The sequence below is a fragment of the Pelobates fuscus genome, chromosome 6 (assembly GCF_036172605.1).
Source record: "Pelobates fuscus isolate aPelFus1 chromosome 6, aPelFus1.pri, whole genome shotgun sequence".
Lineage (NCBI taxonomy): Eukaryota > Metazoa > Chordata > Amphibia > Anura > Pelobatidae > Pelobates > Pelobates fuscus.
The window spans coordinates 178,655,025-178,670,765 of NC_086322.1; the positions used below are offsets into that span (position 1 = coordinate 178,655,025).

Sequence of the window (15,741 nt, forward strand, 5' to 3'; positions counted from 1 at the left end):
TGATATGCTGACGAAAAGGAGAGTTCGATGCCCAATTGTTTGCAAAAGGAACGCCAAAACCTAGAAACAAACTGGGTACCTCTGTCAGATACTATGCTTTTGGGTACACCGTGCAACCGAAAGATCTCTCTCAAGAATATTTGAACTAGATCTTGAGCAGATGGTAATTTTTTAAGTGGGACGAAATGTGCCATCTTCGTGAATCTATCAATGACCATAAGGACTGTATTAAACCCGTTTGAACTGGGTAGATCCACAATGAAATCCATGGCCAAGTGGGTCCATGGAGCATTAGGTATGTGCAGTGGTTGTAATAGTCCAGGAGGTGACCTGGGAGGAACTTTAGAAACAGCACATATTTGACATGCCCCAACATAATCTTTGACATCGTTTCTAAGAGCAGGCCACCAAAATCTCCTGGAGATGGCAGAGAGAGTTTTATGGACTCCAGGATGGCCCGCTGTGAGGCTGTCATGGAACAAATCTAGTACCTTCTTTTGAAACTGAGGTGACACATACAGTTTGTCCGGAGGTTTTCCCACAGGTGCCTGAGTTTGATCTGCTATTATGGCACAGAAGAGTGGAGAAGTAGTGGCAATGAGGCATTCAGGAGGTACAATAGGATATATCACCTGTTCCGGAACTTCATCTGTCTCAAACTGCCGAGAAAGTGCATTTGCCTTGGTGTTTTTAGTACCAGGTCTGTATGTAATTACGAAATTGAATCGGGAGAGGAACAATGACCACCTAGCCTGACGAGAGGACAGTCTCTTAGCGTCCCCAATATAAGCCAAATTCTTATGATCAGTAAAGATCAAAAGTGGCTCTTTGGAACCTTCCAAGAGATGCCTCCATTCCTTAAGGGCAAGTACAATGGCCAAAAGTTCCCTATTCCCTATGTCGTAATTCCTCTCTGCAGGTGTGAGTTTGCGAGAGTAAAATCCACAGGGATGTAAAGGCGTATCAGGACTTTCTCTTTGAGACAGAATGGCTCCAACTCCTGTCTCTGATGCATCCACCTCTAGGATAAACGGTTTGGATGGATCAGGATGGGTCAGGACAGGTGCTGAGGAAAATAAAGATTTTAATCGTTCAAATGCCTCTCTTGCTTCTTTGGGCCAAGATATACAATTTGCTCCTTTTTTTGTTAAATTGGTTATAGGGGAAATCACGGAGGAAAATCCCCTTATGAATTTGCGGTAGTAATTCGCAAAACCTATAAAGCGTTGAGTAGCTTTAAGGCCCTTGGGTAATGGCCACTGTAAGACTGCCTCCAGTTTACGAGGATCCATTTGGAAACCAGACGGAGATATAACGTATCCAAGGAATTGTATCTCCGTTTGGTCAAACTGGCATTTCTCCAGTTTACAGTAAAGGCCGTTCTGTAACAGGGTTTTCAGTACAATTCTCACATGTTCGTGATGCGTCTCTAGGTCTGGGGAATAGATGAGAATGTCGTCCAAATACACTAGAACGAACATGTGAAGGTACTCTCTTAGGACATCGTTGATAAAATCCTGGAATACCGCTGGAGCGTTACATAATCCAAACGGCATAACCAGGTATTCGTAATGTCCCATTCTGGTGTTAAATGCGGTCTTCCATTCGTGACCGTCCTTAATTCTGACTAGATTGTAGGCACTTCGGAGATCGAGCTTGGTAAAGACTCGAGCTCCCTTTAATCTGTCGAATAGCTCTGATATAAGGGGAATAGGGTAGGCATTTTTTATGGTAATCCTATTCAAACCCCTATAATCAATACAAGGGCGTAGGTCTCCTTCTTTTTTAGAGACAAAGAAGAATCCAGCCCCGGCTGGTGAGGAGGACCTACGGATATGACCCTTTCTGAGAGCATCCTTAATATATTCCTCCAAACAAAGATTTTCCTGGGGGGACAAGGCATAGACTCCTCCCTTGGGAGGCATAGTCCCTGGTAATAAGTTTATAGTACAGTCATAAGGTCTATGAGGAGGTAACCCTTCTGACTGGACCTTGTTAAATACCTCTTTCAAATCCATATACTGCTGTGGAATTTGTGTGGTCAAGGGAGGTGTAAAAAGGAACATTAATGGTGCCAATAGGTTGTGGGATTTGCTTAAAGCAAACACCTTTGCATCTCTCACCCCAACTCACAATCTCTCCTTCAATCCAATCCAAATGTGGATTGTGTTTCAGGAGCCAAGGGAAACCGAGTATTATCGGAACTGTAGGTGAAGATATAATTTGAAAGGTCATTTCTTCAGAGTGGAGAATACCCACTGAAACAGTGATTGGCAGAGTTTCATGTGTGATGAAAGGCTGGGTAAGAGGCCTTCCATCAATGGCCTCGACTGCTCTTTATGTCTTAAGGGCAGGAGATGTTTTGCAGAGAATTCTTTGTCTAGGAAATTCTCCGCTGCCCCAGAGTCAATCATAGCCTTACATTGAACAGCAGTGTTCTCGAAAGATAAGGTTACTTTGATAAGGAAACGGTTCTTAGTCAATTTAGGGGACATATACATCACACCTAAGGTCGGTCCCCGTACGTGCCTTAGGTGTGCAAGTTTTCCGGCCGAACCGGGCATGACGATCTTAGATGTCCCTTCTTGCCACAATACATACATAACCCCTCGTTACGTCTGTGTTGTCTCTCTGCCTCAGTGAGTTTAGCACTACCCAATTGCATGGGTTCAGGTTCTGGAAGAGGCGTTTGGCTACTCACCACTGGGTTAGAGAAACGAGGAGCTATGGACGAATTAGAACGTCTGTTACGTTGTTTGTTTTTCTCTCTCTCTCTGAGCCGGTTATCAATGTCTATCATGTAGGCAATAAACTCGTTAAGATTAACCGGAAGGTCTCTAGCTGCAGTCTCATCTTGTATATTCTCAGCTAAACCTTCAGAGAAAGCAGTCACCAGACCGCTATTGGTCCAATCAACCTCAGACGCTAATGTCCTGAACTCTATTGCATAATCGGCTACCGAACGACTGCCTTGTTTGATTCTCATAAGGGCTTTGGCAGCGTTCTTCTCCCTGCCTTTAGGTTCAAATGTAGCCTTAAAGGCCGTAAGAAAGATACTGTAATCACGGGCTACTGCGTCACCACTTTCCCATAAGGGGTTAGCCCAAGTCAAGGCTTTTCCAGTTAATTGGTTCATCAGATAGCCTATTTTAGATCTATCTGTTGGGAATGAACCTGGGGAGGCCTCAAAGTGGTATTCTATTTGGTTTAAAAAACCTCTGAATTCCTTAGAATCACCTCCATAACGAGGGGGCGGTGACAAGGTTATGGACGGTGGTTTATGTGGTACGGGAACCACTACAGGTGGCGGAACCACAGGTGGTACAGGAGGGACCTCTAAAGAGGCAGTCCTCTGGAGCAAGATCTGAAATGCCTGGGCAAATTGGTCTAACCTGTGGTCCATATCCTCCACCCTATTTTCACAGGCGATCATATGTTTGCATAGTTCTGCAGGATCCATGGCCATGTCGTAATGTCACGACTAGTAATGTGGTCCAGCACGCAGAATCTATGTAAACATATACATAAGTCAGAAAAGGAAAAATAACAGGACAGAGCGTAAACCGGACCTTAGAATGGCCGGACTAATACGCTAGAGACAGAGAATGGTCAAAGGGAAAGCCGAGGTCAAGGAAGCCAGAAAATACTCAATACCGATAAGACAAGCCAAGTCAGGGAAACCAGAGATCAGAATAACCAGGGAAACGCCAAGGATCAGGATACCAGGAAATCAGAAACACGAAACTAGCACTTTCAGGAAACCAGGAAACTGAAACCACGACATGGCAAAGTACTAGGGTGAATTAGGGGTTTAAATACCCCTCTCTAAGCTATGATTGGTCAGAGGGCGACCTCTGACCCCAGAACGTACGTGTGCGTTGACGTCGTGACGTCACTCACACGTTAGTATAATTCTCGGGGGCGGGGCTATCCATAGACGCGACCACGTGGTCGGCGCCATATTGGATTCGGGCGTGATGCCCGGAAGAACTACACGCGCGGTTCCCGGCTCGCCGACGAGCAGGTAAGCTCGTGTAGTCGGAGCGGTCGTGCCGGTCGGGCACGACCGTGAGGCTCGGCGGGCCGGTGACCGCAACACAGCGGTAATTCCTAAACCCTTCCTCTGTTTGGATGTGAATACCCTCAAATTAAAGCTGAGAAACTTCACTTTAAGTCTGTACTCATTAACTCCAACTTGAATTTATTTTGGTAAACAGCGGAAATAACAAAACTTGTCTCAGTGGCCAAATATTTCTGGACACACGGAAACACACCTTGGATATAAAAAATACATTGCTTGTTTGTATAACTCTGTCTATATTGATTTTAGAGGAGGAATAGTGAAACCACTATATCAAACCATGAAAGCCCCACCTTTCCAGAAAACCACAATGTGGGCACCATTTCATGGGAAAATCCTGTGATGTGGAATGCAGACAGGGAGTGGCTTCACACACACACACACACACACACACACACACAGTCCCAGAGGCTACTACAGGCTTTAGCAGAAAAACAAACAAAAAATACACAACACAATCCTTAAAAAGAAACTTGCATTTGCTGCCAAGAACATTGACCATTAGGACTATAATGTCATGCCAGGATGGCTACAGAACTTAAAAGCAGGGTTCAGTAATACAGATTAATGTTAGGCTCATTTTGCAAATGAAGGGTCAGCTCTTGTCTAAAACATTTGACTTTGTGAAAGATAACAAAATCGTAACTCCAGAAGCGAAAAGATCTTTAAAATAAAAATGATACAGATATTGTTTATAACCCTAAATCTCAAGCACAATAGAAATGGATATTACAAAAAGGATTAAGAGAAGGTACTATGGACTTACCTTGCCAGTTACTGCTGACCATACTTTTAATGTGTTGTCATCTGAACCACTAACTATTCGATTACCACAAAACTGTAGACATGTGATTACATGGTCATCGTGACCCTTAAGGACCTAAGTAGAGAGTAATAGAGAGCACAAGAATTATTTCAGTTATACATATATATTATTTTAATACAGGTCTGTAGTGTAGTGCTTAAAACTAATTCTGGAGACACGGAATTCATAAAACTAAATGATAGGATCAACATGCACTATAATTTGTAATGTACCATCATTGGGGGGAAATAATTGTGTACTTGTCAAAGAAAACAAATGTAAAAAAAGAAAAGAAAATTGCACATTTTGGTCAAGGTTTTGCAATACAGTTACCTTTGGGGATTTGAGTTCGCCTCGCCGCCAGTTGGTATCAATCCTGTGCTGCCTAATATACGCACTTTTCCACGGACTATGTGTAAAGCCAGGTTTTAAAACCTTTCTCCTCTTCACATGTAATGGCTCGTCAATCCCTAGAAGCAGAGAAATCAAAAAAGTTAGCGCTGTGCACAAACAAGCCACAGAAAGTCAACTCCATGCAGTACACTACAAAGACTCACCATCTTCTTTGCATTTTTCTCGCCACAGTAGGTTGTCCTCAGCCAGGATCCTCCAATACCTACACGTCTGTGCTGCTTGTAGAAGATCCTTAGGTTCTAGGAATGAAAGAACGTACAGCGCCAACTAAAAGAAAAAAAAAATTAAATAAAAAAAAAAAAAACCTACACAACTAATTTAAAGAATCAAGCCTGAAATAAAAACATTAAACAGTACAGACAATTGATTTGAAATAAATACAAATGTTAAATGTGTTCCAAACAGAGCTGATAAACTCACATAAACCATATTCTGTTCCCAAGCCTGGATCAGAAATGTATCCCTGTGGCACAAGAGCAAATTACCTCTAGTAATGTGTGATGCATACATTATAACTAGGTGTTCCACAAGAAGTGCGCTTATGGGTCGTAAATTCCGCTATGTGTTACTTTAGTGTGCACTTTAAAGGCTTTTGCTTCTACAATGAGCACTCACAACACTAATTTACTCTGCTAGGTGTGCACACAAATAAGATCAACAAATAATAAAACCAAGAAAGGTATATTTGGCTTATCACTAGTTTACAAAGTACATCCTAGGCAGCATGGGTCTGCAATCTATGGTGCCTTTACACTGCACATGAGACTGCCAGACCCGAACAGGCTTGAGAAAATTGAGGATCTCCATTAGAGCTAGCCCGAGATGCCAGAAGGACTTCCTCAGATAGATCCTAGTGTCAGATTGCAAAAGCAATTCAGCAGCATTCGGATCACTCCCTTCAAGCGCTCCTGTAGAAACTGCACCGAAAGAGAGCAGCCCTCTGAAGTGCCCTTTCCCTGTACCTTGGATCTCAGGGAAACCCCTTTCTGCTGTTAAATGGTAAGCAAAAAACAGGATGGCTAAAATAATGGATTTGGTGTGTGGGTGTTGTGGTGTAGTAGCAGTACATGTGTTTAGCAGAATGATTGTGAGTGTCTTGCAGTGTTTTGCCACCAGTGTGATTGCATATGTGATTCTAAAAGTATGTGGCAATGTGTAACAGTGAGCCTTGGTAGTGTGAATTGAAGTGGTGCCTGGCAATGTATCTAGCAGTGTATGCTGAGATGTGTGTTTCTGACAGTATGCATTGTGTTGTGCATGAGTACCTGTTTTGTATCACATGATTGTGCCTGGAATATATTTCTTTGTGTGTCTGTAATTATCTTTGTCTGGGAGTGTGTGTTAGAGACACACACACGCACAAGAAGCCTACATACATACATGCGAAAAGGCAGTGTACACTTTTACCCTTAGTAAAACCTCTAGTGACAGTCACTCAGAAGGCCACTAGAGAGTGCTGGGTCACTGCTGCACCACATGCAGTACCCATGTTCAGAGTCTCCAAGCTCTGCATGGAGGCACTGCATGTTCCTCACAGAGATTAATTAATTTAATGCATCTCTATGGGGAGATGCGGATTGGTACATTTACTGTGCATGCACAAAATCCTCCCAATGCTTACCTAAGGAAGAGCATTGGCTTAGCGGAGATCATAAAGATTGATAATCTCAGCCATGGCGAAACTGGCACGGAGTGGGAAAATTTGAGTAAAAACACATTCCTCATGCGATCGGAGGGGGCAGGTACCTAAAGGTGCACACACACACACACACACACACGCGCACACACTCTTACAGGCTCACATACACACTCTCTTACACTAACAGGCGCTCACACGGACACACTCTTGACAGGCTCACACACACACACACACACACACACACACACACACACACACACACTCTGTCAGGCTCTCTCACACTCAATCACACACACTTACATTTTGGTTTTAATTGAAACCCACTCAGCCTCCCTACCTTTGGGGTCCCGTGGGGCTGCTCTCTTCCTGTGTGCGAAGGAGCAGTACTCTGCCTGTAGCTCCTCTCTGATCCCTTGGGCTCTGTAATGATGCCAGGTTCAAAATTACGTTGTATTCCGGCTCCCGGCATCATTAGACAGTGCGAAGGAGCAGAGAGCAGCTGTAGGCAGAGCACTGCTCCCGCGGACGCCGCCTCTATGCTCCTCAGGGAGGGCGGCGGTCTCCACGCTGCCTCGGCCAGCCGTCTCCAAAATTCCCCGTGACGCCCGCCATCAAAGCTGCTTCGGCAGCCACACTGAGAGCTGGCAAATCCCAGGCGACAGGGCGAAATTTCTAGTCGCCGTGGCAACCTGGCGCCTGGGATTTGTCGAGCCCTGATATAACATGCAAACACAACTGAAGTGGTTACCCACACGCAATCCTACAAGCTGCCCCACCATACATATAAACCACACACAATCCCAAAAGCACTCTTTATACAAAACCCACATTTACACACAACATGCTACACAGTACGCAATACCACAAACTGCTCATGCACATACATATAACACAGCACACATACACACAAATGCAACCATACAAAGTAGCTGCAGCACCGACACATATAACTTAAAAACAAAAAGGTGAAATAAAAAATAAAGACAAAAAGAAACATAGGGACAAAACAGGCTCTATCTAAAAGCAAAACCTGCACAGTGACAGCCAGTGGAGTGTATAGCTCTTAGGTAAAAGAGGCTCTGAGTTTAAATCCAAAAAGTCCCATTCAGCAAAGCTTTATGGGGAAGGAAGAGTTTTTAATGAGTTACCATTCAATTATCAAAAAGGCAGGTGTGAAAGTATTTTTTTTCCTAATGAAAACTAAATGAACTGAACCGCCCAAAGGAAAAAAAAAAATAGAATAAATAAATAATGAATATAAAACAAAAAAGTTCATTAAGGCAACCTACATTCAGATCACTGCCGAAATAAAAAATGGCCAGGCTATCCTTTTAACCCCATCACGGTCTCATGCTGGCAAGTAAGATAAAGCTTCCAATGTTTTCCATACTGCAGTCTGGGAGCTTGGCACAGGTTCTCTGCCCTCTCCTGTTGTTGGTATGCTCTTACCCAGTCAGCATTGTACACTTCCCTCTGCTGCCTGATAAATCCTCAGTGTACTGAAAGCAGCAGGGAGCCGCCAACAAAAGGAGAGTTTTCAAAAGAAAAGCTCAGGCAGAGGACAGGAGACAGAGTGAGCTAAAAGTAGCTCCAAACAAACACGACTTGAGGAGGAATATGTCACCCACAGAGACTGCTGGAGGTGGGAATGCTAATTTATAAGGAGCAGGTTAGCTGGCACTCACACAACTGAGCAGAAGATATTGTGTAACCTGTCACAGAGAAGGATCCTTCCCACAGATCTAAGACTAGGAAAATCAGATTATCGTTAAAGAAACCACCCTTTCTACCCACCAGTAAAAATAACAAAGAAGAAACGGCTGTAATTACACATTTTGTTACTGAAATGTCATGGGCTCTTCAATCATTTTATAATGTCTACCACTAAAAATCCAAGATAAATAATGTCTATAAAATAGGGCTTCTCTTTGTACCTGAACTGCAAACAAGCACCAAAAAGGACATCACAGCAAAACAAACAGAAGGAAGTTTGGTTTTTTTTTTACGATGCTTTGGGCATGTGGCTGCCACTCAGGCTGGCTCAATCAGGTCAGACAATCATGGTAAAGGAAGTGTTGAGACCCAGCAGAAAGCAATACTGCAGCACTCTTAAATGCATGCAAAGTGGTTTGTTTGTACGTATGTTCAAAGGATGTAGCGCATTCAATAGAAAAAAAAAATACAAATGGGTGATACTAGCAAAAGTGAATAGCAGTCCTTGCTAGGTTTGAGTATGCTCCTTAGAATGTCAATCTGTGCACTGCTGAATATGGCAAGAATCGTATTAATATCAAAGGCCAATGTCCTGTGTGTCTCAATGTGCTATCCTGGGAGAGCAAGGCATTTTGCATAGAATGGTAATATTTACCAAACTACATGCATGGGGTTGTTCACCTCTGTTATCGGGATTGAGACAAATGTCAAAATAAGAACAGAAAAGCTAAAGGTCAAATATTAGGCACAAGCATGTATTCACACAAACAGCAAGCAGAGTTGTACAATCTCAATTACATTACAAAGAAAATTAAAAGGGCACAATAACTTAATATGTTATTAATGACAAAAAAATCCTCCAAGTACAAACATAATAGCAATATAAAATGGCACAAGTCAAATTAGAACATAACAAAAAAGTAAACATATAGGTATTTAGGCTGAGGTGCCAATTCAAGCTACTTTTGAGGGTGTTTTGGGCTCTCCTGGAGAGCACTTTGCGCTTCTGATTTAACTATTCAAGTGCTTTAATGTAGTACACAGACACCAACATCCATATTCCAGCATGAAGCTTTGTGCCAGATTGCAGCTAACAGCTGGTTCTTTTAAATGAGACACATCAAATAAGGGAGGGAATGACATTTCTAATTGTAGTCCTCCAAAGGCAGGATCCTTCAACAGCTTAAATTAAACCATTATGAGGAATACCTCAAAAACCTGGCATTCCATAAACAATTACAATGATTTCTATTGCACCAAGATGTTGTGCCGTGCTGTACAGACAAACAATTCTAACAAAACATGTTTTATATACAGGAACCGTAGGTTAAGAGGGCCCTGCCCAAATAAGCTTACCCTCTAAAAGCCACCATGCTTCATTTCCTTCCTTGGGTTAGGTAATTACGGGAATGCCATTTTAAGATGCAAGGAGAAATTATCAAGAATAAAAGGTATATAATAGTGATTTTTAGTGCGTTTTATTTTTATTGTTTTCCAGAAGACATTCATGAGCTTAATTCCACAGAACATACTATGTGAAATAAATAAATAAAACCGGTCTGAACTTTCCAACTTTATGAATTTGACTTCACACAGAGAGACTTCCACAAACCATTACGTGTAACTGGTAATATTCTCCACGGTGCTAAGTGTGACCATTCCATAAAGCACACAGTGACTTTCAATCAACATGGCAAATACATCTGCAGTGCCTCAAACAGCCAACTCTGAGCACCAAAGTCATATCCAATCACCTGAAGGACAACTCTGTATTGTATTGCTTACATGTCAATACAGAGCCAAAATGTCAATGGAAACCGAACTAGAGAAAGAAAAATGACATTTTACTTGGCACATAGGTGTAAACTGCAATACTAATGCATGATTGAAAATCTTTATATATGAAAAATGCAACTAGACAATCAAATTATTGGCATGACAATTATGTGAAAATGAGAACTGCCCCTCCTCAACACAGAAAAATGTAGGTTTTCAGCACAACCTTTTTTTTGACAAATTATACACAAGGTCAAAGTGGAGATTCCTTCAGCTTCATCTCTACAATGGCCAGCAAAGGTATAGATTGTTCTATGTATTTTTTTTTACTTGTGCAGTATTTCCGGTTTGATCATATAGAATGGATTGCAGTAATGCACCGTGCCATTAATTTATAAAACATACACCCAGCAACTTCTGTAGTCCCTGTACAGGATGTACTATAATCTAGGAAAATGACAGAATAAATCTACATAAGCAGACTAACAACAAAACACGACACCATATAATACAAATGATTATCAATTTGTATGGATCAAAGAGTCCATGAAGATAACTTTTTGTAAAATGTGTTTTGATTATCTAATTTAAAACAGGGCAACATATTTCCAGAACACCATCTGTTGTTGGACTACAAATCTGGCTGAGGACAATGCGACTTTTAGAACAGCGACATAAATATAAATTTTGTATGGTATCAAACTGGAGTAGTCCTAATTTTAGAATCTTTCCTACCGTTCATAAGACAAATTCATTTTATACAGCATTTAAAAATGTCACTAATCAGGATATAAAAGTCATATTAATCTTTACAATTAAACCCCTCATGCCAAAATATTTTACTTCTTATGGGCCACTGCAGTCAGCATTACGCAGCAGCCTGGAACTCCAACTTTTTACAATGTGTTGTGAACTAGCAAAAGCTTTTTATTATCATAGGTCTAAAGGTTGTTTGAAAACCCACTCAAGCATGCCGTATTATGTTGGTTTAGAATGCAGATTACAGCCAAGTGTACTCCATATTAAAAACATCTTTGCAAATGATCAGGAAATGGGTTAAATGCACATGATCATGCTAGGACTGATGAGCTTGTGAGATTAGAGCCAAAGCTGTCACACACCCAGATATAGGTCATTATGCTAGCTTAGCCTATTCTTTACCATGAGCCGCTGCACAAATTACTACTTCAATCTTGCCGCATGTTAAAAAACCCAAAATACCAGCTTGGGTGGCTGATGGAGGTATTGAAACCATAACCATACGTATCCAATGTCATGCAAATAATTAGATTGCCAGATGTTTCATGGGAACGGAGGTACATTAGCAAATGTCAAAATAGAGGGTGGCTAGGTCTTTGGAGTCAATGACCAAGAAGAGAGGGAACATTTCAAGAGGTCAACTCATTACATAGCTTTTCTGTTTGTTTATAGAGCTCACCTGTTCATCTCCCACAGACTAGCAGGGCAGCAAGGTCACTCTGAACAGGACATTTGTACAGATACACCAGAGCAAAGCAGGACATTCTCAGAACTATGATACATAACAAAACGGTTCTGGAAACCTATAGAGAAACTCCAACTGTGTCTACAGGCAAGTTAAACAAGGCTGGCTCAAAAGTCAAAAAGTAAAATTGGCAATGAGAATAGTACATTGGTTTCCCTGGTGACTGCTGCTCCAGTATGCATAAACTGCATCAAAATGAATGGACTTGACATAAACCAAGCTACTCTACCTTTAGTAGAACTAGTGTAGAAGTAACACTACTGCAGCAAATATCGGATTTACTATAAAAGCTGAAGTTATATCCAAGATGTTGGAAATCTAGTCCAAAAACATACTGGGGCCAATAAGTTATCCATCAATTTCCTACACAATTTTACTGCACCTTCATCTCCTTGAATATGAGGCTCTCATGTATTTCTCTCTTAATCCATTCATGTACCATGAATCCTGCATAGTACTGTATAGATAGTTCTAGATTTCATGAGAAAACCTGCCAACACTAGGTCTATGAAACTATAACCATTTAAACAAAAACAAACCTTAATTACAAGTAATTATTTTTCATTCTAATTTTTCTGTATTTTTACCATGCCTAATTTAAGTAATTTTTCTTGCTTGGTGGTTCCTGCACCTCTGTCAATGAGATCCCAAGTTCCATAAGCTCAACCCATTTTTTTTTCCCACTCCTCACCTGCAGTGTCCAGTACTACAGCTGTACACAACAAAGGTTTCTGGAAGTTGTAGTTGAGCCAATAGCTTTTATTAGTAGAAAGCCGATTACTGAACTACAAGTTCCAGATAAACTGCTAAGCTAAACCGGGGGCTCTGAACACTGAGCGTTAAAATCTACTAATGATCCCCTCAACTATTCAGACAGGAACTGAAAAATTGAAAGATGAGAGCAACGCAGACTCCAGTGCTACTTTGCGGCAGGGCTGTCACATTTCTAATCTGTGCAAAGGAAGCTAAAGAGATGGTACCAAATCTGAATACCTTTACCCTTACAGTGCTGGGTTAAATCTGTTCAACAGTACAGACCCCATAGAGAAGAATGTAAGAAAGCTGGTGGGGTAGATGGATTAGTTATAAAATCCCCCTGTATATCCTGAACTTAGAAGAGAATAATGCTGCACCAGAAGCCTGCAATGCAGTGTGGATCAATGTGTGTGTGTAGAGAGATGGGATGGAATGAACCACAGCGTTGCAGCAGTGCTGGAAAAGAAGTTGCTAATAGGTAAGGTGTTCCAACAGCTTTTCTATAGTTTCTGCTAGAAACTATAGAAATGGTCAGAAAGAGCGGGTATCCATCGATAACTCATTTTAATTTCTGCAATATCCACTAGTAACTGGTTCACCAATTGAAAAACAGGGTTACCTTTAATGTTTTAGATATCATTTCAGAATCCTGTTTAGGTGAAAAGGGGGGGGGAGGGGAGGAAAACCTCACAACAAACATCTTTATTTACATTAGTAAGAAAATAACACAAACATCAGCAACACTAAAACCAAGTGAGGATGGCTTAAATCATTTGGAACCTGCAATTGTTATGCCACTTTAGCTCATAAGTATTTTCACATTACGGTTTTAAGTCATGAAATAGTGTCTTTAACACCAATTAACACAGCACAAGTGACTTCACAGGACATCATTATTATCATGGCAGCAGCTAAGGTGGCAGAGCAGCCTGGTTTGCATTTAAGCAGCTGCCAGTGCCTTCCAGCAGCTGACAAATCTTACCTCTTTCGGTAACAAAGAAATGAAATCCCGTTGAAACTGGGGCTCAATCACTTGCATCATATGCTTAACTTGGGTGGGTTCACAACTGTCAATAAGCTCGTCTAAAGCCAGCAACTTTTCTGGTCCACTCCAGCTCTAAAAGAGGAAAAAAAAGAGATAGCCAACCATTATTAAAAAGAGTATACAGGTATAAATAAATTACTACAATCTTAAATGCTATGAATGCAAATTACTCAGTTTATTTAAGGAGAAAGGAGGAGGGGGGGATCAGAGGAAAAAAAAAATCTACGAAAAAGACAACTAAGAGCCGCCTATGAGTTTCAGTACAAATAACAGTTAACACAATGAGAAAAACTGCAGACTTTTCTTGATTTTCAATCAGTTTCTTATCTAGAAACAGAACTTCAGACATTTTGCTTGCATGTTACCAAGTATGTCCCTGACCAGCTGTGCTCCTAGTTGGCTTTCTTGCTTGCACCAATTCTTTACAAGAATTTACAGTGAGTGGCCCCTAAACACTTTTCTCAGGGACCCCAAACAAGCAATTTACCCATTTGTGGATTTCTTTATTACTTGCCTTAAATTCTGGGATTTCTAATTTGTCTTTCGCACAGGCCTATATATTGCCAAGAATGTCATATTGGATAAGGAATCTGTATTCCAATCATTTTGTGGCTAAATGCCAAATGCCACTAGCAAAAATAACAATTTCTCATTCTGATATTAACTTTACTATGCTTAATGCACAGCACTGCCTTAAGATATTATGGAGGTCGCTAGTGTGACTATAATCCCTAAGCTGTTGAAAGACTACCGTTTTCATTATCATAAACTAGCCCAAAATGACTAAACATCCATTTGTAGTGAATTAAACACGGATTTGCATAATTGTGTCAACATAAGCAGAGTATAGCAATATTTAGTTTTGCTATTTTAGGATAAATTTGACACTTTAGTGAATAGTTCTTCACATAACAGGTGTAGGAATCGATTGTGGGCACATTTTGCCACAATGTAACAGTTATTACTAAATGTATATATAGCAGTATTACAGTAGTTAGGGGCTGATCCATTACAGCATAGTCACGAGACACAAGGAGTAGACAGTGACTGGCTGAATGTCTTTGTTGACAGAGCAGCAGGTAATGCCTCCCTTTATAAAAATATCAAACCATTATAGAGAGCCACTAAATGTCTCTTCTTTAAAGACAATATTTTTTTTGTCTATAATTAATGAAAAGATAGTACTGAAGCTATTTTGTTTTTATGTTGAGATTTTTAAAATTTCAACCAGTTACTTTATGCTTTAACCTGGGTTAATCAGTCATACTAAAAAATCATCGAAGTCCATTTCTATCTTGCATTTGTCACATGTAAAATACACTTAAATATTGGATTGGACCAGAGGGTATTTTATTGTCGCTGGGTCCCAGAAGCATATTCTTGCCAAAGTGCCAAAACAATAAAAGTTAGAAAAACACAAGCGCTTCATATGAAAGCCTTTTATTGGTTTTGTAATAACAGCTGCTTGTGTAATGAAAACCATTAGAAGCTTTAATATCAAATAAGAGCCAACCGAGAGATGTTAACAATGGTGTGTTTAATACGTTTGCACACCTCCACCAGAGAACTAGATTACTGAAAGACAGCATTCACAAATGAATCCAAAACAAAGAATATGTCATCAAGCAACACTAGGCTTCCTTTTCTGGCCATACATGGGCTTTGTTTGCACAAATTATCCCAGTCTTACACAGACAGGATTCATAAGACACACTGTGCCTTTCTTCACCTCAACATTCAAAATGTGTTGTAACTTAATTACATGGAGAGAAAAACCTCTCTGTAAATAACTGAAATGTTCAGTGATCTCCACTATTTAAAGATCGTGGTCTAGCAACAACATACAACATGTGCATTTTGCCTTTTCATCACTCTAGTGTGATTGCATAGGCTACAGTAGTTACTACGTGCATTATCAAAGTTGAGGTTTGACAGGCAATGGAATAAAGGCCTTCTACATGGCAATTATCATTATGAAAGTAAAACAAAAAGGGAAAGACAACAAGAG

The 15,741-nt window shown here is 40.7% G+C and overlaps 1 protein-coding gene across 4 annotated transcripts in view; it reads right to left on the bottom strand.

Annotated features, from left to right (window-relative positions):
* Positions 1 to 15,741, bottom strand: part of FBXW7 (F-box and WD repeat domain containing 7) — a 205,975-nt gene that overhangs the window by 14,062 nt on the left and 176,172 nt on the right. For all 4 annotated transcript variants that reach the window (XM_063458523.1, XM_063458524.1, XM_063458525.1 and 1 more), the window contains 4 exons: positions 13,671 to 13,805; positions 5,444 to 5,567; positions 5,220 to 5,356; positions 4,848 to 4,961 (listed from right to left, as the gene is read on the bottom strand). In XM_063458523.1, the coding sequence (XP_063314593.1) occupies positions 4,848 to 4,961; positions 5,220 to 5,356; positions 5,444 to 5,567; positions 13,671 to 13,805 (510 nt within the window). The remainder of the gene's footprint in view (positions 1 to 4,847; positions 4,962 to 5,219; positions 5,357 to 5,443; positions 5,568 to 13,670; positions 13,806 to 15,741) is intronic.